General features: G+C 48.2%; 1 protein-coding gene across 6 annotated transcripts in view; it reads left to right on the top strand.

Moving 5' to 3' along the window:
* NTRK3 (neurotrophic receptor tyrosine kinase 3) overlaps positions 1 to 27939 on the top strand; it is a 419093-nt gene that overhangs the window by 349330 nt on the left and 41824 nt on the right. For all 6 annotated transcript variants that reach the window (XM_043922244.1, XM_043922243.1, XM_043922240.1 and 3 more), the window contains 3 exons: positions 9825 to 9955; positions 18530 to 18702; positions 21730 to 21973. In XM_043922244.1, coding sequence (XP_043778179.1) covers positions 9825 to 9955; positions 18530 to 18702; positions 21730 to 21973 — 548 coding nt within the window. The remainder of the gene's footprint in view (positions 1 to 9824; positions 9956 to 18529; positions 18703 to 21729; positions 21974 to 27939) is intronic.

The raw sequence follows: 27939 nt of genomic DNA, 5'->3' as shown, positions 1-27939 counted from the left end.
AACTACTGGAAGAGAAGGGCCTCTGTGGAGACTGAGATGCAGAAGGAATCCCTTGTATGGGCATTTTGAATGAGAGTTTGACGCTATCTCTTTGGAAAGGGAACATCTAGAAGGGGGAAGAGGAAGTGGGGAGCTGGGTAGGCTGTTGGAGGGACAGATTCCCAGTCGGAACCTGAGCTCCATCTTTCAGCACCTAACTTCTCAATTCCAGATGCTCTCCTTGGGGAGTTCTCTTGCTTTTTACTCTTGGCTCGGGCAGTCCGTGCTTAACGAGAGCCAGAGGGGTCCTCTCACCATGGGAAGAGCCGACGCGGCATGGAGGTGAAGGAAGTGGGTAGGAAAGGGTGGGCTTGGTTAGGGAGCTGATGTCAGGGGCCCTGTGATGTTAGTAAAATGTCTGAGTTCCTGATGGTTGAACTCAGAGGGGTAGCACCTGGGGGCAGAAATACATCTGAACCTTAGCCTCATCTCTGAACTTCTTGTGTCAGGAAACATGAGCTGGAAATCGCCCCAGAACAGACAGTCCTCTGCTGATCCTCTCTCTTCACTGCTTCCAGAAGCAGCAGGGTGTCTTGTTTATTTATTCGTCTTGGTGGGAACACCGTGTCTTGGAGTCCTAGACCGCTACCTCTAGCCTAAGGGTGCACACGTGCCCTGGTGTTTGTTGAGCTTCGGTGGATACAGACCTGCAGGGGAGCTTTGTTTAGCAGCCGGCAGTGCCCATGACTGAGGGGTAGGACGTGGGTCTCAGGACTGTCCTGGTTCCGTGCGATCTTGGTTCCCGGGGCCAGTCTTAGAGCCAGGTCATAAATAAGTTTGCTCTTTGGAAGTTTCTGGATCCTTGCCGATTTTCACTCATCTTTCTCTTCTTTTTACTACTCCCTTGGCTTCCCTTCTTCCTCCCTCTTGGTAGTGTTTTTCTTGTTAAAGTCTCTAGCAGTGGCTTGGAGGTGATTTTTGGTTCATTCGTTTATTTATTCCATATTGAGTGAGTACCTACTGTGTATTGGGCCCCGTGCTAGACCCAATTTACAAAGACGATAGCTCAGGATGTTACCCTTTTGCCTTGAACATCCATTAGCACCCTTCAAAGGCCCTTTACAAAGCCATCAAACTCTGAAAATAGCGTGGGGTGTGGAATTCAGTGAGAAGAGCCTTGGGATATGATATGGGCTAGGCTGCAGACACCTCAGAGTCTTAGACTAGCAATCCCGGGTCAGCCTCACCAAGGGGCAGTGACAGCAACAGACAATGATGGTGTTCCTTCGACCTGGAATCCTTTTCCATGTCGTTGTTTCCTCTGGTTGGTTGGTAACCTGGGACTAATTTAAACTTCCAGACCTCCAAGAGAAATTCTGCAGAGTTCTTCTGTTGGCTCTCTAGCCTTGGAAGTGTCTTCTGTTGGAAAATCCTTGACGTGGACCCAGGAGGTCCTCTTGTTTTCCTAGTCCGTAAATCATCCCAGCATTGCTTTGCAAGAGCAGTTGCTGAGACAGTGCAGCCACGCTCTGTTCGGTGCAGGTGGAGGACTGGCTGGGTTGGCGGCAGACTACTGCAAAGGTCTGCGCTGCCTGTGGACATGGTTACCTGTCATGCCCTCACGAGGGGGAATTTAGTTCCTCTTGCCCTGCCTTGCGTAGGCCTGCGGTGGGGCCAGGAGAAGGGGTGGGGCCAGGTCTGCGGTGGCAAAGGGACGTTCCCACTATTAGCAAAAGCAGGGGTCCTGCCCTCTCGGAGGTCTCCTTCCCCTCTCAAAGAGGCAGAGCTGGCCTTCTATCTGCCTCCTGCTGCTTCAAAAACCCACAGTTGGAGATCCAGGAATATTATTCTTTTCCATTTAAAGACATTCCATTTCATGTGTAATTAAACATGTGGTATCGCATTAATGTTTTCTTCTGAGCATTTTTTGGCAGCCTGAGACCCTGGGGTCTGGTGAGTGCAAAGAAAACACACACTTCTCAGAGAGCCGCCCTTCCTCTCCCCATTCCCTCTTCCTCCCCCTTTTCCTGCCAAGAATCTCCTTCCTCTTCTGCCTACAGTTGCTCTCAGGACTCACCTTGTAATTCAAGAGCCACCCAGGCTGTGGAGACCCTCTGTCCTTCTGTGGGGCGTCGGGGTCTTAGCTTTCTGACTTTTGGTGCCGTCCTCATCTCCAGAAAGCATCCTCACCGCCCACCAGGAGCTCAGGTGGTGGTGACCAAGGGCGGCAGGAGTGGGTGTTATTGGAAGAGCATCTCTGTCCTTATAGATGTGAAGTCAGTTAAAGAGGCGAGGGAGCAATGGCGGAAGGATGACTCGGCGGCAAAGTCCACCTGCACCAGAGTTTAGAGTCCAGTGGGTCACTTCTAACAGCTGGGTGATCTTGGGCAATTGCTTCATCACCTTGAACTTCAGCTTCATCTGTAGCACTTGGGGAGCAATGTGCTATGTTTAGGAGAGTTGTGAAGAAGAGACAAGGCATCTCGAGTGTTACTTAGCATGGTGCCCAGTTTTGGAATAAGTGCTCAGTCCATGGCATTTTTATTATTAATAAGGCCACAGGGGATGACAGTGAGCTAAAAGGGACAAGGGCAGAGTGAGATAGAGTCGACGGGGGAAGATCCGAGAGGCTTTAGCACAGAGCCTAAGAACTGGTTGTTATTATTGTTATTTTAGTCGCTAAGCCGTATCCGACTCTGCGACCCCTTTGACTGTAGCCCACCAGGCTCCTCTGTCCATGGGATTCCCCAGGCAAGAATACTGGAGTGGGTTGCCATTTCCTTCTTCAGAGGATCTTCCCAGCTCAGGGATCAAATCCACATCTCTTGCGTTGGCAGGCAGATTCTTTAGCACTGAGCAACCTAGGAAGCCCAGGAACCAATTAAGAACTCAGTAATACAATGGGCCAAGGAAGAAGGGAAGGCCGGGTGGTTAGAGAACCCATCAGGGCTCAGCTAAGAGAACTTCTGGGCAGCCCTTACGGGTGCTGCTTCTGTGTGCCCTAAGTGCCAGCCTTCAGGGAAGGACAATCTCTGCAGGGCATGCACACCTGGCTTCCCAGGACAGTAATTAACCAAAGCATCAAGTTGGCCAATGAATTTCTCTTAAGACATTTTGAGTCTGACCGAGGGAGCATGTGGCTTTGGGGAGCTGACTTTACTGTTGACATACAGCAGAGTCAGGATCTCATTATTTATAACTGCTGACCCTGGGAAATCTGGTTTTTCTGTATTGATCAATAGCAATCTTTAGTAGGTGGCTGTCGCTGCCTTTGATGTCTTTATTCCATTGTTTGACAAACCTCTTCCCGCAAACTATTTTGGGCTCGAAGGAAGAAGGGGTTGGACATCGTGGTGGCTTGTTCAGATAGGCTGCCAGTGACTCCCTGATCACTGTTGGCTCCTCCCCCCCACCCCCGTGCAAACTCATGCCATTTTATTTCAGAATATCACCACGCATCTCCAAGTTTCTTTCCAAGCCACTATTTTGTTCACAGGTAGATCGAGCTCTTTGTTAAAAGCAAAATCTTGCAGAAAGGAAGGAAAAGTTCTGTTGTGAAATGTCCTATAGGTTTCAGGTATTTTCTAGTATCTCTTTGACTTAAATTTTATTAAATTAGTTCCCTCAACAACTCTGCCAAGTAGATATTGAAGGTTCCTATTCCACATATGGGCTTTCCAGGTGGCACAGTGGTAAAGAACCTGCCTGCCAATGCAGGAGACGTAAGAGATGTGGGTTCAATCCCTGAGTCGGGAAGATCTCCTGGAGGAGGTCATGGCAACTCACACCAGTATTCTTGCCTGGAGAATCCCATGGACAGAGGAGCCTGGCGGGTTGCAGTCCATAGGGCTGCAAAGAGTTGGACAGGACTGAAGCGACTTAGGATGCATGCATAATGACATATATCTACCATTATTTTAAAAAAATATTTATTTATTTGACTGAGCAAGGTCTTAGCTGCAGCATGTGGGATCTTCGATCTTTGTTGTGGCATACGAGTCTTTCATTGTTGCAGCAAGTAGAATCTAGTTCCTTGACCAGGGATGGAATCCCGGGCCCTTGCATTGGGAGTGCAGAGTCTTATCCACTGAACCACTTGGAAGACCCCACAGGGTGAGGATTTCTGATGAACCAGCTGTCCTGTGGGAACAGGAGGCTATCTAGGTGGCTTGCTCTGTGGGAACCACTGGTGATTTTCCCAGAAAAAGGATTTAGGGAAGAGCCAGCCCAGAATGGCCAGGAACCCTTTCCATTTCCCCAAGACTGCTCCTCACTGTGTACCAGCCCCTTGCTCTCTTAGGCAGCCCCTCTGCGCTGGAGGCTGGGAGGTCTTCCCACGGTCTGGGATCTGCATCCCCCTCTCCCCTCCTCCCCTCCCTGGGTCCCCTCCTCCATGCCTGGGTCCCCTCCTCCCCTCCCTGTGTCCGCTCCTCCCCTCCCTGGGTCCCCTCCTCCCCTCCTGGGTCCTGCATCCTCCCCTCCCTGGGTCCCCTCCTCCCCTGCCTGGGTCCTGCATCCTTCCCTCCCTGGGTCCTGCATCCTCCCCTCCCTGGGTCCCCTCCTTCCCTCCTGGGTCCTGCATCCTCCCCTCCCTGGGTTCCCTCCTCCCCTGCCTGGGTCCTGCATCCTCCCCTCCCTGGGTCCCCTCCTCCCCTCCCTGGGTCCCCTCCTCCCCTCCTGGGTCCTGCATCCTCCCCTCCCTGGGTCCCCTCCTCCCCTGCCTGGGTCCTGCATCCTTCCCTCCCTGGGTCCTGCATCCTCCCCTCCCTGGGTCCCCTCCTTCCCTCCTGGGTCCTGCATCCTCCCCTCCCTGGGTCCCCTCCTCCCCTGCCTGGGTCCTGCATCCTTCCCTCCTGGGTCCTGCATCCTCCCCTCCCTGGGTCCCCTCCTCCCCTCCCTGGGTCCCCTCCTTCCCTCCTGGGTCCTGCATCCTCCCCTCCCTGGGTTCCCTCCTCCCCTGCCTGGGTCCTGCATCCTCCCCTCCCTGGGTCCCCTCCTCCCCTCCCTGGGTCCCCTCCTCCCCTGCCTGGGTCCTGCATCCTCCCCTTGTGACCCAGACTCTGCTGGGCCAGCCAGCCAGGCAGTAAAAGGAGATTGATGCCCTCGCCTCCTAGGAAAATCCATCACTTTTTGGCATGTGGGTCAGATGGCTTCACCAGAGGCAGCTCTGAGCTGCGCAGTGTGAACTAAAAATAAACACACCAAAAAGGTCCCAATGGCCGTGTGGGTGTCTGAAATGGAAATGGCCCACTCCCGCCACTCCCTGGGGGCCTGCATAGCGCCCTTTCCTCCCACACTCATCCCCACCTATACCTTTCTCCTAGGGGCCTCTGGGGTGGGTGGGTGGAGGAGGGCTCCTACTCTTTTCCTTTGGGAAATGCTGCCTTCCATCCAGGAATGGACAGGGTAAGAGAAGTCGGGCTGGAGTAGAGGAAGGGGGAAGACGGAGGACTGAGCTTCTGGGGACCGACTGTCTCCACAAAGTGGAGAAGGACACAAGAAAGGCGGCTTCAGGTAACAGAAAGCACACAGAGTCAGGAGCCAGAGAAAGAAGAGTGAGTCCTTTGGCCATGTTTTAGCTCCGTCAGCTTGGGAAAGTTACCCACCAGCCTCCGTGTTCTCATCTGTGAAAGGGGTGCAATCACACCTACCTCAGTGTTATCGTGAGAACGGCATGTGGAGCAGATAACAGGACTGGTAACTGATGGAGAAGACTGGGAACTTCACCTACTTCTTCTTCCCCTTTGGGTTCGGAGAAAGAAGCTGCGCGGACAGAGGTCTGGGATCTCGAGTCTTGTTGGTACACAGGGTTCTCCACATGGAAGTGATTAGCTTTATGCGTTTGGCCCCAGTCCAGCCCCAGTCCAGCCTCTCCATCGCCGAAGCTCCCACGTTATCTCATGGAGCTCTTATCCCCATGACTGGAGGGAGGTTCTCTCTTGGGGAAGGATTTACGGTGGGATGGAGTCTGTTTTGATTTTCTATTCCTTCTGCTACCCCTCCTCAGGTCTCCTCACTCCATCTGTGGACTAAGCTCAAGTATTGGTATCAAAATACTTGTCCCTGCAGATGACTAGAGTCCGGCAATGTTATTCTGAGCCACTGGGTGTTTCCACGTCTCTGAAAGAGATCCATTGGCAGACTGGGGGCAGATACGTTGGTTCATGGGTGGCTTCTGCTTTATGTTTGCAGAGGGCAGATGAGTTCCCAGTGTCACGGCCACTTGTCCTCTGCCACGTTCAAGGCCCACAGCCGTCAAGTCTGCGACCTCCTGAGGCTGGGGGTTGGCAGCTGCCTCAGGGCTCCTGTGTGTGCTAAGTCGCTTCAGTCATGTCCAACTCTTTGCGACCCACCAGAGAGAACTGTAGCCCACCAGGCCCCTCTGTCCATGAGATTTCCCAGGCAAGGATACTGGAGTAAGTAGCCATTCCCTCCTCCAGGGGATCCTCCTGACCCAGGGATCGAACTCAGTTCCCTTATGTCTCCTGCATTGGCAGGCGGGTTCTTTACCACTAGCACCACCTGGGAAGCCTGGGCCCTTAACTCCTGAGATTTGGAGGGAGCATCGAGAAAAGGCCCCCCTCTACGCTGCTGCCACAAGACTTGTCTGAATCTTCCAAGGCTTGTGATTCTTGCTGCCAAGGGAGGGAGAGGAGAAGGGTTCTGAGACATGCCTCAGACTCAGCAGCTGGAAAACAGGGCCCTGCCCTCCACAGACATTCTCCCTTCTCATTCCGGACTCACTGTGGATGAGAGTCAGAAGCTGGGGAGGAGGGTGAGGAGCTGGTGAGAACACCCAAGCTCAAAGTTGGACTTAAGGACCCAGGAACATATTGGGTTGTCCAAATGGTTCTTTTGAGTTTTCTGTAATAACTTACAGAAAAATGCAACTGAACTTTTTGGCTAGCCCAATATATACTGTGGGCTTACCAGATGGTGCTAATGGTCAAGAACCCACGTGCAATTCAAGAAATGAAAGAGATACAAGTTGTATCCCTGTCTTGGGAAGATCCCCTGGAGAAGGAAATGGCAACCCCCTCCAGTATTCTCACCTGGGAAATCCCATGGACAGAGGAGCTTGGCGGGCTGTAGTCCATGGGATCACAAAGAGTCAGACACAAATGAAGTGACTTAACATGCACAAGAGCCCTGAGGCAGCTGCCAGCCCCCCGCTTGGCACGACTGAGTTCCTGATCACACAGTGTATACTGTAGTCCTGCCTTTGTAGAGGCATGTCCAGAAAGTAAGGAATCTAGAGAGTCGTGGTCTCCATTGTGAGGATGAGGGCTGGAAGCTCTGAGAGGGGGCTTGATGAGGCCACACAGGTAAGTCCAGGATTGCAGGCCTCCGCCTGGTCTTTGAGCAGTGATGCCTGACTCATATCTGGGGCGGTGGAACTTGTTGAGGCCAGTCTGTTAAGGTGAGCATCAGCCATCAGCTGGCTGAATCCTCGCCCTACTCACGTCAACCTATTCCGCTGGTTCTCAAAGAAGTGTCCCGGGCCAGCAGTACCAACATCACCTTGGGAATTTGTTAGAGAAGGCAAATTCTCAGGCCTCGGCCTGGGCCTCCTGAATAGGAATCTCCAGGAGAAGGGCTGAGTGATCAGTTTTCATAAGCCTTCTAGGCGATTTTATTTTCATCCTGTTGCAATGTTGTTGGAGGCTGGGGTTGGCGAGGGGCCTGGGGCCAAAGAGGGCTCTTCCTTAAAAGGCCTTGCCACTGTGACCTGTCCTGGTGTTCTGGATTGGAGCCCCATTTCAACCACCAGCTGGCAATTCCTGACTTGGCCTTCATTTTCCCTTCATCAGTAATGATGAAAACACTGAAACACACATGGTTTCAGAGGACTTGAAGGTTTACAAACTTTACACATAATAGCTCCTGTAGCAGGTAAGTGGAGCTTGGGTTATATGATACTCCTCACCCATTTTACAGATGAGGAAACTGAGACTCAAGATGTTTTGTGAGGCGGGCAAGTCCATAGTGGGAGAGAGCCAGGTCCTGACCCAGGTGCCCTTGACTTCCCCTTCCTGACTGATCTCTGTGGGTTCAGAGGTGCAGGCACGGCCTTAGGAAACTACCATCCTGTTATCCCTACCTCCACTCTTAGGCCCCACCAGGATGTTCATCTCTCGGGACCTGTGCGTTATCAGTAGTCACCTGGGAATGATTGTGCAGCAATGAGCAGATGGTCTCCCTGGAGAGGTCCTGACCTCTCATTTTCTCTCGGTGGGAGACCCTTAGCCTTCCCCTTCAAGGCCAAAATATCCTATTCCTCAGAGGCTGGGAAATAGCAGCAAAGGGTGTGAAAAGGGAACCGATTTTTAATTCCCTTTCTGTAAAGATGCGGGCAAAGCCCTGCAGCATGTGGGATCTCCCCAGCCACCCCATGGCCCCGGAGCCTGCAGGGATGTCTTGCTGAGAGGAAAGAAAATGGTGTGTAAATGCTTCCGCCCACAGATCCCAGAGGGCGGGTCATCTGGGACACAGCAGGGCTACCAAGAATTCTGATAGGAAAAAAAAAAAAGATCTGTGTAATCTGTTATAAAAGGAATTGCCCCCTCCCGCCCCCACCAAGCCAAACACTAACCCAGGCCCTGGGGGCCACATGCCTCTTGTCCTGTGCCCGCTTGCTCTGGGGGACAGTCTGCCCCGGTCCTCTGTCTTCAGCTTTCATTTTTTTGACGAGGTCATTTGAGACAACGCTCTTTCCTGGCTCTGTAATGCTCTTCATAAAGTGAATGCAGGTATTTAATGAGCTTCTGCCTGTTGAACGATGAATGGAAAGGTCGTGAGTAATCTCCGGCTCGCTCCTCCCGCCACCCCGTCATCAGCTCACTTCTTGTACGATTCCTTCGAAGCATTCTTTCCAAATAGGTGGGAGGGCTGAGGTCACAGCTTTGCTTCCTCCTGGCTGACAGACTTTAATTAGGTTGCTAAATTAGCCAAGATAGTAGCAGTCCTCTCTCTCTGCACAGACCCCGGATCTGGGGAGGTCTCTGGACTTATGTTCTTATTTCACTGGTTTCTTTTTTTTTTTTTTTTTTTGTCTCTTCGAGGAGAGGGATTCTCACATAGAGGCTTCTCCCAGATAATTTTAACTTCCACTTTGTGGATTCTGTCGTGAACCAGACACTGTGCTATAGGAGAATTATAGACATTATAACAAGAGTCAGTGTGATGTGTCTGTGTGGGGGGGGGGGGGGGGGGGGTGGGGAGGGGTACCAAGACCCTGGGCTAAACTCTTCATATCTCAAATAATCTTCCCAAGAATTCGGGGAGGAAGGTATTGGTGTTCATTCATTTACAGGTGAGGACATAGAGGCTCTGAACTGAAATAACTTTCCCAAGCTCCGAAACCCACAGGGAGGAGGAACCAGGGTTTTGGTTTTGGGTCACCCAGGGCAGCTCATGGACCCACAGCACACAGACATCACCTGAGAGTTTATTAGAGATGCCGAGTCTCAGGCCCACTTGAGTCTGGATCTGTGCAATGCCCAGAGGACTCCGGTGCTCAGTACTTTCAGCTGGTTATGCCTGAATCCTGGGTATTAAAGACTACTGACTCAGGTTTCCTGGTTTCCAGCCAAGGCAGCTATGATTTAGAGAGCTTCAGGGCTAGTCAGCTAAAGCCGAGATTTCATTCTGGTTAAGACTCAAATCACTGTGTGTTGCCCATTGTTACAGCCGAGGTAAGATGCTGGAGCTCGTCTGGCCCCGCCGTGGCCTCCGAGGTGGAGCTCCCTGCCCTGGACCCCTGTGCCCCCCAGCCCCCTGAGCCCCCGAGGAGAGAACGAGCACCGGAGACTGACCTGGCTGCTCTCCTCTGTCCCCTCCCGCAGACGTGCAGCACATTAAAAGGAGGGACATCGTGCTCAAGAGAGAACTAGGCGAGGGAGCCTTTGGAAAGGTCTTCCTGGCCGAGTGCTACAACCTCAGCCCCACCAAGGACAAGATGCTCGTGGCTGTGAAGGTAACACTCAGAGGCACGTGGGACCCCGGAAAGAAGAGGGGTGTGGCTGTCGGCCATGGGGGTGGGAGAGAGAGGCTCGCTCCATTCTGGAAGGTGGTATCAATGAACGTTATCAGATGCAGTCAAGATGGTATAAACTGACGTAATCAGATGCGCTTGCTCCAAGGTCCATGAAGTTTCCTCTGGATCCTATGGCTTTGGAGGGAGGGCTGTGCCCGAGGTGCAGCTGGAGGGATAAGTGATGCCCATGATGGACCCTGGTTTTATTCTGGAGGCCCTGGGCTCACCCCTGTCCCCAGCTGACCCTCTTCCCTTCTCAGTGACTTTATAGGATGTCCTGTCCATGCCCAGAAAGTCATCTGATCATTTCTCCCGAGTAAAGTTGCATGAGGGGTGGGTCGCTCATGGAGGCCCCAAGAGCCACTGCTCACGGCAGCAAACATCACAGGGAATAGGAGGTGGGCTAGTGGAAGAGTCAGGTGCTGGGCCTTGGGAGGAGAGTGGGTGAGGTTGGAAGACATGCTTAGCTACCTCCTGGGATCCAGGTTCAGCCCCCAGGGGACAGCATGCCTGAGGGCTACTGTCTCCTGGCAGATGTTTACTTAGGTCTGTGAACCCCGGGGTTTTTGTGTTGCTGGGCCAGCTGTGCAGATTTGCAGCTGGAGCCGAATAGGCTGGGGCAGCAGGCAAAGCACTTTGCTCCTGCCAGGTACCCTCCCCCACCCTTGCTCCAGCTTCTGTCAGTCAATGTTGGACAAATCTTTGAACCCGATTGACACAGACAAGAATCAAGTAGCCTCGCTGAGGCTCCCGCGGGTCTGGGGAGCCCTGGTCTGGAGCATGGAGTGGGCTCTGCGGGGGTGGGTGCAGTGAGCAGGCCTTTGAAGCTGGAATGAATTCCGCTCCATGGACAGAGGACTGGTAGCCAGAAATACCCTCCCCACGAGGACTCTTGCCAGGGCCTCAAAAGGTCCCTCCTTAACACCGAGAGCTCTGACCAAGCCACTCTCTTGATGAAAGCTCAATGTTTCTGTGGCTTTGGGGATCTCTGTATTCATAATCTGGTGTGTCTGCAGAGTGTAAGTGCCCTCCGTAGATGCAGACAGTGCTGTGTGGGCCACAGGCACAGAATGGGAATCAGAGGCCTGAGTGGGCATCTAGCCATCACTGATTAGCAGTGTGACCTTGAGGTTTAACCTCTTTGAGCTTCAGTTTCCTTATCTGTATAATCAGTTCAGTTCAGTCGCTCAGTTGTGTCCGACTCTTTGCGACCCCTTGGACTGCAGCACGCCAGGCCTCCCTGTCCATCACCAACTCCCGGAGCTGCTCAAACTCATGTACATCGAGTCGGTGATACCAACCAACCATCTCCTCCTCTGTCGTCCCCTTCTCCTCCTGATTTCAGTCTTTCCCAGCATCAGGGTCTTTTCTAAAGAGTCAGCTCTTCGCATTAGGTGGCCAAAGTATCCGAGCTTCAGTTTCAGCATCAGTCCTTCCAATGAATATTCAGGATTGATTAACAGGATATATAATAGCTCTTCTTTACAATTTTAGTGATTAAATTATATAACATGAAAAATGTTTCGTATACTGCTTGGGATATAGTAAATGTTAGGAATGAGTCATTGCTATTTGTTTTTGTCAACATCATTATACTTTATTTTTAAGGTTTTTTATTCATTTTGTTGTTTAGTCTCTAGGTCAAATCTGACTGTTTCTCGATCCTATGGACTGTAGCCGTCTAGGCTCTGCTGTCCATGAGATTTTCCAGGCTAGAATGCTGGAGTGGGTTTCTGTTTCCTCCTCCAGGAGATCTTCCCAACCCAGGGATCGAACCCACATCTCTTGCATTGCAGGTGGATTCTTTAGCACTGAGCCACCAGGGAAGCCGTTTGTTCGTTTACTTATTTATTATTTATTTTTTGACCGTGTGGAAGGTGAGATTTTAGTTCCCTGACCAGGGATGGAACCTGAGCCTCCTGCAGTGAAAGTGCAGAGTTCTAACCACTGGACCAGGAAGGAAGTCCCAACATCATTATTCTTGATGTTCATAGTAGCCAGATGTGCTTAGACATGTGACATATGACCTGCCAAGCTTGCATTGACCATCTAGAATAGGGGTTGTTGAACTTCTTCTCTAAAAGCCAGATAGTAAAAGTTGTAGGCTTTGAGGACCATAGGCGCTTCCCCACAGCTACTCAATTCTGCCCATGTAGTGGGAAAGCAGCCTAAACCATCCATAAATAAATGGGGGTGGTGGCTGTCTTCCAATACGTTTTTTATTTTTTATAAGAGTGGATATTGCCTGTCGACCTCTGCTTTAGAAAATAAATAAGGAACTAGCATATTGTCCCATAAAAGGCTAATGCCTATTATTGCTGGCTCTCACGAATAAACTTGCTCAGTGTGTCTCCATAGACGTGGGGTGGTCAGAGGAGCAAGGGTGTCTTTAAACTGCTTGGACCAGGAGTGTGGATTTGTCCCTACACTTAGAATCTACCCTGCCCTAAAATTTTTAATTTATAGGATGACACTCCTCTACTGGGTGTTCCAGCATCCGTCTGGGGACTGGTGAATGAACTGAACAATTTTGCACTTTGATCAGGAAATGAAATGATGTCGTCAACCCTGGGAAGCGTTTCCCACTGCGTGTTGTAGTGTTAAAGGGCAGTGCCCAGACTGGGTAATGCAGAAAATGTGTTTCTGTTTTCATCCTTTTAAAATGGTTTCCTTTCCTGCTTGGGTCTGGGAACCTTGAGGAGATGAATGTTTTGGGATTTTATGCCATTTGCCGCATGATGAAGCCACCCAGTGCCCAGCCCCTGAGAAGACGCTCATTTTCTCTGGAGAACAGCCAGGAAATGGTGCTTCCTCCTTCTCATCCTCTCTAGATTTTACTTCTTTCTTCAGACTCCTTCCCATGGAGTCTGTTCTCAGGTTGAGGTAGAGTAATTGTGGACTTCCAGAGAACACATCCCAGAATAACCCCAAATTAAGTTTTCCCACAATTGCGGTTTTTAAAGCAAGATTTTTTTTTTTTGCCCAGCAATTGCTATGGTGGAAACAAAGAACAGAAATCCTAGTCTCTGTTCTGAAGACTGTTGGGGAGACAGCAAGAGAATACCCATGAAAGAAACAGAGTGCAGAACAAAGCAGTGTGATTTGTATATATGTGTGGTGTAAGAGTGACATTAGAAGCATTTTAAATTTTTGATATTTTTAAATAGGTGGTGCCACCTTTAAATAGTTATTTGACAAGCAATAGACTTGCTCAAAAGAGTTTCCTCTGACAAATAGCTGATAAGAATATGAGAAAGGTGTCCAGCATTATTCATCATCAGAAAAATGCAAATTGAACCAGAACGAGATACCACGGTACGTGAAGCAGAATGGCTAAGTAGCAGTGACAAAACAAAGTGCTAACAAGGATATGGAGCATTTGCAAATTTCATACTCTGGTGAAAGTATAAAGTGGTCTAATTGTTTTCAGGAACAGTTTGGTATTTTAGAACATTAGCATCTGTGTGACTCAGCATTTGCACTCTAGGTCTAGACCTGACAGGTTATCTATCTATCCATACATATAACTTCCTAACTATGTGCCATAAAATTAAAAGACACTTACTCCTTGGAAGGAAAGTTATGACCAACCTAGACAGCATATTGAAAAGCAGAGACATTACTTTGTCAAAAAAGGTCCGTCTAGTCAAGGCTATGGTTTTTCCAGTGGTCATGTATGGATGTGAGAGTTTGGACTATAAAGAAAGCTGAGTGCCAAAGAACTGATGCTTTTGAACTGTGGTGTTGGAGAAGACTCTTGAGAGTTCCTTGGACTGCAAGGAGATCCAACCAGTCCATCCTAAAGGAGATCAGTCCTGGGTGTTCATTGGAAGGACTGATGTTGAAGCTGAAACTCCAATACTCTGGCCATTGATGTGAAAGACCCTGATGCGAAGAGCTGACTCATTTGAAAAGACCCTGATGCTGGGAAAGATTGAGGGCAGGAGGAGAAGGGGATGATAGAGGATGAGATGAGATGGTTGGATGGCTTCACCAACTCAATGGACATGGGTTTGGGTGGACTCTGGGAGTTGGTGATGGACAGGGAGGCCTGGAGTGCTGTGGTTCATGGGGTCGCAAAGAGTCAGACATGACTGAGCAACTGAACTGACTGACTGACTGACTGAACTATGTATCTATCATCTATATCTGTTAATCTGCCTCACCTGTATCTTCTATCTAATGTATGCATCTATCTAATCTATTTATCTAGTCTCTCTACCTACCTACCTATGTATATATCTATCATCTATATCTGTTGATTTCTCTATCTCACCTCTATCTATCTAATTGCCTATTTATCTATGGAGAGATATGTTTAAGAATGTTCATAAGCATCCTTTATAATAGCTCAAAGCTGGAAACAACCCCAGTGTCCATCAGTAGCAGCACAGACAAATAAATGTGGTATAGTCTTTCAGTGGGAAACTCTTCAATAAGGAAAATGAATGAACTATAGCTACATGCAGCAACTTGGAAGAATCTCAAAAACAGTGTTGAAAGAAAAAAGACAGATACAGAAATATATTATATATGCATGGATACATGTGTGATTTGACTTATTTAAAATTAAAAAAAAAAGTACAACTAAGCTCTAGTGTCTAGGGATATGTGTAGCTCTTCACATGTAATAAAATGTGTTTCAGTATATTAATAAATTTTGAAATTGAAATATCTCCACTCTAATAAAAGAAAAAGGAAGTGGAAAGTAACAAAACCCTTAGACTGGAAAAGATGATGTGAAATGACTCTGAAGGTGTTGAGAAGTGTTGAGAACTTTGAATGTTCTGGCCATCTAGGAGATGGCTTCCCTCCTATCCAACTAACAGGACCACTGACACCCAGAGCTGGGAGTGAACATGCGACTTGATGTACATAGATGGGAGACTGGAAAAGCAAACGTCTTCAGATTTGGTGGTGGGGGGTGGGGTTGGGGAAGAAGGAGCTAGGAAGGGGAAATTCCAGCTCTTCTCATTGCACTATGGATACTACAGGAAGGGTCTAGCCAGCCATCTGCCTGGCTTCAGGGACTCCTTGGCAGCCCTGTCTCCCTGAACCAACAGTTGGCAGCAGCAAGGAACCCCTGCTCCCTCCCAGGCCCCTGGCTGGTGAGTGACCCATCATGAAGTTTCCCAGCTTTGAAGAAGATGCTGAGAGGCACACGAGAGTCTCTGAACTGATTTTCCTCCTCAAGATTCCTCTCCTGGCATCTCTGTCCCAGCTGTGTCAACCCCTTAGGACCTGGGCCACTTGCAGCTCTGGATTCCAGTTGCCAAAACAGACCCCTTGCCAATTACACAGGAACTTCAGGTTTAATCTGGGAGAGCTGGAAAGCCCATCATGAAGGTGGAGAAAGAACTGGCAGAAGAAGAGGTGTAGGAAAACTAAGAGAGACAGCAGTTGCCTTGTGCCCCATCTCCCAAATGTGTAACTCCTGTCTGCCCTGTGGCGTAGGGCGCCGGCCTTAGGGATGCTGGCTGGCACTGCTCAAGAGCTGAGAACGGAAATATCCAATGGCTGCCACTGGCGTCCGGACTGTGCGAGAGAATGATTTACAGAGATGGAGAGTGGCCATTTGGCTGGCCCCAAATTTGATCTACTTTTCCCTCTCATAAATCCAGGGTTCACATAAATCTTCGTATTCTCCCATCCCACCCATGCTGGGTTCCTTTTCTCCCCCTCTTCTTATGCTTCATGAAAATAAATAAAACACTGGCAGTCATCCTATACATACCCACACCCCAGCTCATGCAGCTCAGGGCCTGGGTCACGGAGAGAGGTTTCCTGTCACCACAACCCTCTGCCTTCTTCTGTACCAAAAAAGCTTTGCACACCTCTTTGTTCTGGTTGGATGTGAACCCAAGGCAACTGATGCCTTTAGTATCAGGTAGCTTTTCTGAGAAGGCAGCCAGAGGTGAAGCAGAAAGCACATGAGATAAGAGCTGGTAAAAATCAGCAATGGACCAGGGGCCCCCCCACTTCCCTCTGACCTTGGCCTGCCCTCTAAGCCTGGCATCCTTGTCAGACCCCTTCATTCTGCTGGCAGCCCACACTCTTCACCTTTCCCGACCCTCTCCTCTGCCCTTTCACAGCTTTTAATTTCTATGCCCTTCATTCCCCTGGGGACCTGCCCACTGACTTAATTGATCTGATAAATTAACTCAAGCAGGTGAACTGGACAGGAATGTATCCTGGCCTTCATGCTCAAGCTATTACATCTTGAATGATCTTTGGCAAATCACTTCCCTGTTATGGACCTCAGTTTTCTCACCCATAAAATGGGAAAGCTGTATGAAGTGACTTCCAATACTGTGGTCAACATTAGGATCATTTACTCCAACAGATTTTTGGTGAAAACTCCAAGTGTGGAAAAGAAGGAAAGGTGGTGCTTGTTGACTTTGGAGGGGGCCTTGATCGCTGGCTGAGAGACTATGGCCCTAGAGGCATTCCCATTGAACTTTGAGACATCAGTGAAGCCCAGCACCAAGAGATTACTGTGGTCTAGTTAAGCTCTTAGCTTCTGTCATCTAAGATGTGTGAATGTGTGCTGATCCCCAAACAGGATGGAGAGTCAGTTTTTCCAACATCAGAAGTGAACAGGTGGAAACCAATGATGATATCTAGGGCCCTTTTAAAGCTGTGAGCCCATCATCTCTAATGTATGCTAATGACTGATGGAGGTTTGATGGGCCCCCTTGATACAATTTTCACACATTCACATTCCTGCAGCACTGTAAGCCAAGGCACCCCCGTGGATTTCAGCTAATGGGGGTTGCCGTGGCAAGAAAAAGATGTCTGGCTAGGGAGGCTTTTCAATAGTAGCATCATCGATGGAGGAACTTAGCCAGCCTAAATAACCAGAAAAGGCCATAAACTGGCAGAGGGAATGAAAACCAATCTCCTGTTAGATTCTCACTACCATGAAAATGACATGTGAAGTGCACACCCATTCCTTCATTGCCTCATGTCCTGTCTCTTGGGGTTACTAAACTTTGTCAGTTGAAGCAAGTGGATTTTTGGCTCCATTTGCCTTCTGACCTCATGGGGAGGGGAAGGAAGGCTGAAGGCATATGTGAACATACCTGCCCAGGCGGCTCCTCCTGCAGAAATGTCCCTCCCCTTCACAGTTCATTGTTCGCCATGGCCAACATGGCTGCACCCCCAGGGCAGTGCCCTATTCAAGGTCCCTTGGATGTGTTCTGGTCTCAGTCTTCCCTTCTGGTTTTAGAAAGTCCACATTCACTGAAAAACTTTTTTTTTTTTTTTACAGTCTTTATTGAATTTGTTACCACATTGCTTCTATTTTATGTTTTGTTTTTTTTGCCACGAGACATGTGGGATCCTAACTCCCTAACCAGGGATCAAACCCACGCCCCCTGCATTGGAAGTCGAAGTCTTAACCACAAACAGGACCACTAGGGAAGTCCCCGGGTAACCCTTTGGATCATTACTCTTCCATTTACCTTCCTGGGTCCCAGGGCAAGGGGCCTGGTCTAGTGCTTCCCCTGCATACCAGGTTTTCCAAAATGGGCCAAGGTGTGACATTTCCGTGGCCACCAGCTGCCCACCATCCCATCCTACCCTGGGACTTCCTGGGGTAGGCCAGGTGTGCCCCAGGCCCTAGTTCTGGCTGGGTCCAGGGGCCTTTGCCCATTGAATGCCATTCCCACGCTGTGGTCTCCCTTAACCCCCAATGCTTCCATCTACAAGGAGGATGCAAATGCCTTTATAGAAGCCAAGGTGTTCATGTGCATGCATGTGTGCTAAGTTGCTTCAGACGTGTCCGACTCTTTTGACCCCACGGACTATAGCCCACCAGGCTCCTCTGTCCATGGGATTCTCCAGGCAAGACTGCTGGACTGGGTTACCATGCTCTCCTCCAGGGGATCTTCCCCCCTCTCCCTCCAGGGATTGAACCCCCGTCTCTTATGTCTCCTGCGTTGGCAGGAGGGTTCTTTACTGCTAGCACCACCTGGGAAGCCCCTTTGTTTCTCTATAAATATTCACTTCTTCACAATCTAAAATCAAGGAATAGAAAGAGTAAGGAAACTTAATTATGTTGTCACCCTGATTTCGGATGGGCCGTGGGTATAGGCTAATTTGCAAAGTTAAAACAATTGGGGACAGTGGTTTCCCCACCGTTTCTTTTAATTGTGAGACCATTTCTTCAAGGAAATCTCAGGGATGGGGGTTGTCAGGTATCCCACCTCCCAGCTCCCTCCCTCCTCTGTCATTCACTTATCTCAGAGGAAGCCTGGGGCTTCCTAGCTGGTGGATGTGACATAGGTATCAGAAAGCTGGCTTCTGTTTCTGTAAGGTTCACAATGCTGAAGGAAGCAGGAGTCAGGCCTGGCCTTTGTGACTTAGCCTCGTGGTCTTTAAAGCTCAATTAAGATCTTACTTGCTCAGGATCAGCATTGTGTTTAGGATGGGCACCAGCTTTCTTCCCAGAAAGGAAATAGACAAGCGCCCGCCCTCTAGTTGCTAATAACCAATGTCCCATGTTGTTTCCAGGCCCTGAAGGATCCGACCCTGGCAGCCCGGAAGGATTTCCAGAGGGAAGCCGAGCTGCTCACCAACCTGCAGCATGAACACATCGTCAAGTTCTACGGGGTGTGCGGTGATGGGGACCCCCTCATCATGGTCTTTGAGTACATGAAGCATGGAGACCTGAACAAGTTCCTCAGGTACACCAGGACGGCCACCTCCTCCTGTCACCCCCACTGAACCCCTAGGGTTCTCTCTGGAGCCAGAAGTCCCCTTGCTCCTGCGAACACTTCAGTCTGGGGGTTAGAAATGAGAAGCAGCCTTTCATTCTTCTACGTTACCTGCTGAGCAATTGGATGTGGGCCTTTGCCCCTGATTTCTAGGGAGGGAAGTTGAGGATGCTATGAAAAGCAACCTGCACTCTTCTTCCCGATTCTCAGGTAGACTGAGAAGAAGGGTGAGGTCTGGAATGGCTCCAAGGAGGGAGCCCAGAGGGACTGCCAGTGTGTAACTTCCAACTTTAAGATTCTAAAGGGCCAGTCTTTCCCCTGATGTTCTGAATAGCTTTCTGACTTTATGTCTTATGTTCTCACTTGCAAAGTGAGACTAGTTCCTACCACACCTCCTGAAAGCCTCCTTGTCAGAGATTTTTTGATGATAAAGAAGAAAGGACGAGGTTACAAACTCATGGGGAGACAGATGGTTGAAAAAAAGGGCAGATTTTCCCCCAGATAAATTTAGAACTGTGCTATCCAGTACAGTAGCCATATATGGATATTTAAATTTAAATCTACAATGACTAAATTTAAGTAAAATGTAAAAATTCCTCTGTCTTTCCAGCCACACTTCAAGTACTCAGTAGCCACATGTGACTAGTGGCTACCATATTGGACAGTGTGGTACAGAGCATTTCCATTAATAGAAAGTCCTGCTAGCTGGCACTGTTCTATAAGGATTGGATTTTTTTTGTAAAAAGAGTTTCCCCAAGCCTGGAGCAAGATCATGTGGATTTTGAGGGGCTCTTGATGGAGCTTCTAAGAGACTAGAACCCCAGTCAGAGTGCTGGATGGAGTTACAAGTGGGGGTTGGGAAGATGTGAAATTTACCTTCCCCAGAGAAGATAGCATCTCACCAATAGAGCAGAGTTAGCATTTCTCTGCCTGCCACACCTGCTGTCTCCAATTACTGCCCAGAAGTGGAGGGAGCAGGCACGTGTGAGAGTGAGATCCAGGGTCTCAGAAAACACATTGAACTCTCAGGCCCTGGATGCTTTTAGGGTGTGGTCTTTGCACAGCCAACTTTTGAGTTCTACTGCTGAGAATGAGATTTCCAGAGCTCATGTGTGGCTTATGGTAAACTCTAGCACACTCCCCTAAACCTGATGAGCATCTCCTTGAAGTGGGACATTCAAATGAGTGCTGTGCTTTGAAGAGGGAATGGAAAGGGTGGGTATCAGGTTTCTAAAACTGGCCCTAGAGGATTTGAAAGTTTCTATAGGATATTCTAAACCTCCTAAACTTGGTTTCACAGTGAAATTTACTCCCTTCCTGAAGAACTGAGTCCTTAGCATGAGACAGATTTGGGTTCATATCCTGGGTATGTCTTAGTGATGTAACCTAGAACAAATTTTTAACTCTTAAGTCTCTCCTGGAAAACAGGACTATTCATAACTGCTTCACATGTTTGTTGTTATGAGTATTCAATGACTATATTTGTATAAAGTCTGGACAAGTGTTCAGTCAATGGTAGCTATGATGAAAATTATTGCAATATTATTTTATCAGAACTGTGAACCATGATAGTTTCTAAAACAAACAGCATCTTTTCTCAGTACTTGAGATCTTCCTCTTCCTGTGCCTTCATTCCCCTGAAGTCAAGGGACATGATCCATTTTCCCATCAAACCCTCCGCATTGATTCAATGGTGCCTTCAGCCCTAAGCAGCCCCACCAGCAAGGCTAAAGAGAGGTCCTGAGTGGTGCTCTGTGCCCATCATGCCCACTCCATGGGAAGAGGAAGAGGAAGAAAAAGAGGGGAGAAGGTCCTTCTTGCTCTCGCATCTCCCATTTGGCGGGTTTTAGGGGCTCCAGTGCATTCATTCTTCCAGTAAACCGGAATGGAGCTTGTCTGCTGGTCCATCTTCCTCGTGAGCTAATGCAGTTGCTCTCCTCTAGAGGCACAAGGGAGGCAGAGTCCACAGGAGATAATAAAATGAACGTGTTTATATTTAACGGTGCCTTTCAGTGGAAATTGGAGAAGCAGTAAAACAGGCCAAGGCTTCTCTGTACAGTGGGGCTCTTCGGCTCACAACTTCATAAATAAGGGCCTGGGCGTGGTTACGGCTCACTGGGCTTTCTGGAGAAAAGATGAACACTAAAAGTGACTGATATGACAGGGCAAGGTGTTTGGATAGCAAGTCTGGGCCATGATTTGGGATGCAGTGGGTGCTGTGGCTCCCCAGGTCTTTGCCTAGGGTCACAGGCTCTCTTCTTCCTGTCCTGCCATCCACAGAAGTTGCCCGGTCCCTGGCAGGTGAGTGGGGAGATTAGGAGTGTAGACTGGAGTAGGGCTACCCACAGTGTGGACTGTATCACTACTGGAAGCATCATTACTGAGAGCTTGCAGGAAATGCGCCTGAAAGAGCTCTACCCAGCCAATCAGAGTCACAGGCGGCGGGGCTCAGGAATCTCTTTAACAAGCCCCCTGAATGCTTAAAGTTTAAAAGTCTCCTCCATAGTCACGTGGCACCCATGCAGCCACTGCGAGACGTTGGCCAGATGATGGACCTCAGTTTCCTTATCTCAAAATTGGGAGAGGGGGGAAGATTAAGGGAATTAATACATTACAGATACATAGAGCTGTGCATGGAACATAGTCAGGGTTATGTAAGTGTTAATTATCGTTTTATTAATTACTCTATAGTAGACTGAAGGAACTGGGAAGCCCCTGGATGGCAGTAAAATATTCAAAAGAGTATGTTCACCCCTTGATTCATTAAAGCGAATCTGCTGTCTTCTTAGTTGGGAATCTTAATTGTCATATTTCACCCTGATCAGGCTCACATAATGGAATTTGGGGTAGATAGAAACAGGCCACAAGGAGGCTGAGAAAAGAGATTTCATTCGTCTCTGTGGTGCATTTCAGAGATGAGGGAATCAAGAAGGCGTTTCTCCTTGATCTGAACTCTCTCTGCTCCCTCCCTTCTCCTCCTACCCTCCCCCGCCACAGGGCCCATGGGCCAGATGCGATGATCCTTGTGGATGGGCAACCACGCCAGGCGAAAGGCGAGCTGGGGCTCTCCCAGATGCTCCACATTGCCAGTCAGATCGCCTCCGGCATGGTGTACCTGGCCTCCCAGCACTTTGTGCATCGCGACCTGGCCACCAGGAACTGCCTGGTTGGAGCCAACCTGCTGGTGAAGATCGGAGACTTCGGCATGTCCAGAGACGTCTACAGCACCGACTACTACAGGGTAAGGGGGCTTCTCCAGATGCAGCATCCATGGCCCAGCTAGCACCTCGCTCACATGTCTTTGTCGTTGTCCATTAACCCTGTTACTCTGGAGCACATGCATACACTCCTGTGCCCAGGTATACACTTGATGCTTATCCTTTGGCCACGCCTGCATCTCTACATACCTGTCAATTATTCTCTTGATAGCTTACTCATCCCTTCCACCTGGATAGGAATACTCGGCTATATCCTTACATTGCAATGACATATGCACTGTGTTCTTACGTCCATCAGTACTCATTCTTCATGTAAACAGATACCAATATATACATATATATACACATATATATGCATATATATATATCCCTCAATGCACACGTGGACAAGCTCAACTTGATGCTACATTTTAACATCTTTCAATGCAGTTCCCTACCCAGCCTCACCCACAGCACATTATTGTTCTTTAATATTATCTGGTGACCATATAGGCTTGTTTGCAAAGATAGATCTCAATGAGAAGGCAGAAACCAACATAAAGGATGAAAATGGTTAGTGTATTGCTGAGCAGAATTATCCAAATGGTATAGGAAAGATGAGTGAAGGAAGCAGATTCTTATTGCCAACTTTGGAGACAGTTGCAAATAGGCCTTAGGAGAAGCTGTTTGATGGTGAGAGGAGACATCACATTCAGCTTTACTTCTATACAGTTTTTTACTTTATATTAATAGGTATAAATATATACCTATTACTTAGCCCCCCCATTTTCCCCTTTAATATTTGAGAATCTTCTTCCCATGTATCATGGAGTGGTTCTGACAATGTTATTATTGCCAGGGAAAGGATGAGTGGGCATGAGTGGCATTTTTCCCGAAAGGAGAAATATGGGTGCAACCTGTATACAGAGATACAATAACTTCTGCATATTGATTAGAGAGTCAGATGCTTAAAATACATGGGGGATTTACTTTAGGGACTTTGAATGGATGAGGAGTTTGGATGGTATATAAGGAGAGGATGGTACAATATTTTAGAGGTCGAGAGACAAGGTAGCGATTTCCCTCATCTCCTTGGTACAGAATGAATGATCATATTGTGAATTAAAGGGCCCGGACAGGATAGTCTTTTTGGCCTGAGCACGGTGGGTCAGGAGGCTGGGAGTTTGGGACTGGCATCTGCAAATCAACTCTGTCTGGATGCTCATGATGGCTTTGCCTAAAAAACATTACCCAGACATTATAATGGATCATTCAAGACACTTTATCTTATTTCTTTTTAACTTTGAATTTTGTATTGAGGCATAACCAATGAACAATGTTGTCATAGTTTCAGGTGGACAGCAAAGGGACTCAGCCACACATTATACATGTACCCATTCTCCCCCAAACTCCCCTCCCATCCAGGCTGCAATGTTACATTGAGCAGAGTTCCCTATGCTAGACAGTAGGTCCTTGTTGGTTATCCATTTTAAATATAGCAATGAAGATGCTTTATTTTAGCCATAACCTAGAAAAAAATGGAATATTTGAGAAACTCCTTTTGTGCCTAAAAATTGACATGTTCATGGTATAACTGAAAGATGGCAGATGATATACAATCATGAGGATATAAAGCAAAGTAGATCAAATAGTAGGGAAGGTAGAATGTCAGCAGAAAGCTACCTTCTGCTGATAGAAGAAACCCTTCTTCTATCTAGCCACCTGCCCAGTCTTAGCATCCCTAGATTTGGAAAAAGAAGCATGATGTAGTGGTAGGCACAGACTGATGGGCAGGGCAGTGCTGCCAGGAAATATCAAAGTGGAGTCTTTCTTTAGCATCTAGACCAATTTTTTCCAGTTGTTTCCAAGAGAAGCATTGGTATGGTTACCAAGGGACCATGGGTCATAGATTTCTTGAGTCTAGCTGGAGCTGGCACCATTTAATTGCCTCTGCACTCTGTGTAATGGGGTTTGCTGGCCTGTCTGGCTGAGCTCAGATTTATGTTGGTGTTGATAAAAGCTAGGGACGGATCATTGTTTTTCTGTGTGGGGCGGATGTTTGATTAGACCAATCTGGTCTCCGCTGGCTTTACCAGGATCTTGAGAAACAGTATCTGAACAGCGTGTGTGCAAACTCAGCTTTCAGACTTGCCTTAAGAAGTGCACTTAATATTTCTCCGTTCTGATTTAAAAGAGAGAGAGAGAAAGAAAGAAAAGATCCCATTTCCAAATGATCTGGCTTTGCCCTAGCTTAAAAAGTTGTGAACTATCACTCTTTACTCCTGGGAGAGTTACAAGAAGTAAATCTATCTCACTTCTGTGGGCTCTAGGGCAGGTTGGAATTCAAGGAAGGGAGTGAGATGGGAAAATGTTCTTATACTAGGCAGCCACAGTTCCCTTTTCACAAGGGCTAAGGCAGGGAAGCAGAGGCCAGCTGGCTTGAAAATGTAGGATCCCAAGGAAGTATGAAATAAAAAAGGAGAGCTGTTGCAGTCAAAGGGCTTCCTCAGTGGCTCCTGTGGGCTAAGGCGCTTCAGTTGTGTCCAATGCTTTGAGACCCTATGGAGTGTAGCCCTCCCGGCTCCTCTGTCCATGGGATTTTCCAGGTAAGAGTACTGCAGTGGGTTGCCATTCCCTTCTCCAGGGTATCCTCCCAACCCAGGGATCAAACTCGCATCTGTTATGTCTCCTGCATTGGCAGGCAGGTTCTTTACCACTAGCGCTACCTGACAATTCAGGAGACTTAGGTTCTATCCCTGGGTTGGGAAGATCCCTCAGAGGAGGAAATGGTGACCCACTCCAGTGTTCTTGCCTAGGCAATCCCATGGATGGAGGAACCTGGTGGGCTACAGTCCATGGGGTCCCAAAAGTCAGACACGACTTAGTGACTAAATAACAGCAACATTGCAGTCAAAACACAGTGCTCCATCAGAGAGCTACATACTCCACTGATGGTGGGTAGATATTATACTCTCCATATTCAAAGATCAGCTGTATCATTTCTTCATGTTCATTTCAGAGGCTCACAATGCTCTAATGTGAACACGGCCCCACTCCCACTTCTGTAAAATAAAAGACTTGCCTGAGGTCACATCAGTAATAAACCAGGAAGTCTTATTATTCATATTGGATGACATCAAGGTGACAAAGGAGGTCTGTGTTGGGTGCAGTCTTACCTGTGTTCACAACCTAACACGGCCATTAGCCGCCATGGAACCTCAATGTGTTTTCCTGAAACCTTTATGTAATCGTCCCATTTTTCAAACGAGGACAAACATAGTCTCTCAATTAAGTTGTTTTTGATGTTCAGCAAGTTAATATGCATAAAGAGCCTGGAATACACTTCTAACTGGATAAATTATTGTTTGTTTTCCTTAGTTCCCATCACACCCAAGGCAGGAGAACCTCAGGGATAATCTTACTTCCAGGTGTAAGTTTTGGGTCAGAGATAAGGCCCTCCTGACCACTGAAAAATAAACCGGGATAGCACCGCTTCCCTGAAGGAGCAGATCTTAATGTTGACCATGCAGGAAAAATTTCCCTCCCAAGGTTTCAACTTAACCAGAAATACTGGGTCATCAGTACTTGCCTGTTCTTATGATCAGTGTTCATAGGTCCTGCTCATGAATCTTAGAGTCAAATCTTAGAGCCAAATCTTAGGTGATTTGTGAAAGATTTTTTGTTTTGCTTTGTTTGGTACACCAGCTGAGACTCCTGGGGAAGGTGGTGATTTATTAGAAAGCAAGAACACTGAAGGACTGTCTCTGTAAGCTGACACCCAGGACGGGTTTGCACCTCTGGGCTACTTACATTACTGAAATCTACTGGGGCTAGAAGTTTGCTGGTTTCTGGTGCCTAACACAGCTTCATGCATGTGTGCTAAGTCGCTTCAGTAGTGTCCTACTCTTTGCGACCCCATGGACTGTAAATCACCAGGCTCCTCTGTCCATGGAATTCTCCAGGCAAGAATACTGGAGCGGGTTGCCATTCCATTCTACAGGGCATCTTCCTGACCCAGGGATGAAACCCGCATCTCTGCATCAGCAGGCGGGGTCTTTACCACTGAGCCACCTGGGAAGCCCGCCTTACACAGCTACATGCATATCACTCTGGTGTGTGCATGGAGTGTGTGTGAGTTTGTATGTGTATGTGTGTGCTCCCCTGCCCAGTGTAGATTCCAGGATGTGTTTAGGAGGGCAGAGGAAGTGAAGATAAACTCCTTCTTCTATTCTTTCCTTTTAAATTTCTTAACACAAAGAAGTGCCATCTGGCTCGTGTACACATGATATGAAAGTGATGCACAAAGGTGAACTGCCTAATTTCCTGTTACACATTTAGAGAGAGAAAAACAAACAACTCTGCCCCAGAGTGAGTGCCAGAGCGATTTGTTCTCTCTTCTTAAGACTGTGCCCCATGACAGATCCCTTTTCCTTGATGGATCACTGGCTCAGCCACTTCTGAGATTGCCTTTAAATAGGCTTTGACAAGGGTGGGTTTTGAGTACCATTATATCTTTCTCAGAGTTTCAGACAACACTACAAGTTGAGGAGTCAAGTCTGGAATTAAGAAAGTCTTAGAAGAAGAGGAGGTTGGGGTTTCCAGAAAAGAAGTATTTTCAGACGTTTTGATTTGGAAGGGAGATGGTATGTTGATACAGGAAGAGCGGTGGTGGAGGGGCTTGGTGCTCCAGTCTTACTGAACTGGAGTGCCAGGAGAGTGCCTTCCTGTCCACTCTGCCATCCTCTGTGCCTGGCACAGGACCTGGAACTTGGCAGACACCCAGTAAAAATATGAATTAATGCATGAATGACGTCAGAGTGGAAATTGAGAGTGCAGGAAGTGGATGAGGCCAGACCAAGAGGAACCTGAATAGGCATCAGTTTTGGAAGGGTGGGGAGGCTTCCATGCTCTGCAGAGCTGGGTGTCAGGACCCGGTCAGCAGGCTCCCCAGTTAATTTTATTTGTTTATTTTTGACTGTGCTGGGTCTTCATTGCTGCACAGGCTTTCTCTTTTGTTGTAAGCCAGGGCTTCTTTCTAATTGCAATGCACGGGCTTCTCATTGCAGTGGCTTCTCTTGTTGCAGAGCATATGTTCTAGGGTATGGAGGCTTCAGTATTTGCAACATGTGGACTCAATAGTTTCAGCTCATGGGCTCTGGAGCACAGGTTCAGTAGCTGTAACTGGGCTTAGTTGTTCTGTGGCATGTGGGATCTTCCCAGATGAGGCATCAAACCCTGTTCCCTGCATTGACAGGCAGATTGTTAACTATTGGATCACCAGGGAGGTCCTGGGCTCCCCAGATAAGATCTAGAGTAGATCTTATGTATTCCAGCTACACTTAATAGTGACGGAGGTGACAACCAGAATGGTAGCATCAAGGGATCAGTGGATGAATGACTCTGCTCTTGAATCCCATCTGATTCTCCCACCTCATGCCTCCCCACCCTATCTCGTAAGCCCTCCCACCCAAACCAGCTCATTTTACACATGCTGATTGTGGAGCTTTGCACTTTCTCACTAGCCTCTTAGTGCTATGCCAGGAAAATAAGAGGGTCTTCTAAGACCTTCCAGGTTAAGTAAGAGGTCAGACATTGTTAGCCTTCATTTTATAGCTAAGCCTTGATGAGGGTTGGTGATGTCTTCAAGGCTTTGAGATTCCTCAACAAGTCAGTGTTAGAACATTTCTACAGCCTTCAGATGATTAATCCACCATGTGCATTTGCTAAACTTGTCCATGCTGGTTTATTTCCCCTTGTGCCAAATCCCATAGCCATTGAGGAGGTCCATATGTTAGAGACAGGATTCAGTACAATTCCCTATGTGCAAGGATGAAGAGAATGCAATCTTTATTCCCACGGGAATTAAATTTTCGTAGAGTGGGATTTCCCAGAGGCCCAGTGGTTAAGACTGCGCTTCCACTGCAGGGGTCTCTGGTTCAATCCCCAGTCCTGGAACTAAGATCCCACATGCCACATAGGTGGGGGGCAAAAAATAAAAATTAAAAAAAAA

This window comes from Cervus elaphus, chromosome 13, assembly GCF_910594005.1.
Source record: "Cervus elaphus chromosome 13, mCerEla1.1, whole genome shotgun sequence".
Classification (NCBI taxonomy): Eukaryota; Metazoa; Chordata; class Mammalia; order Artiodactyla; family Cervidae; genus Cervus; species Cervus elaphus.
Note: the sequence above shows the minus strand (reverse complement) of the source record. Positions and strands in the feature narration are given on the sequence as shown.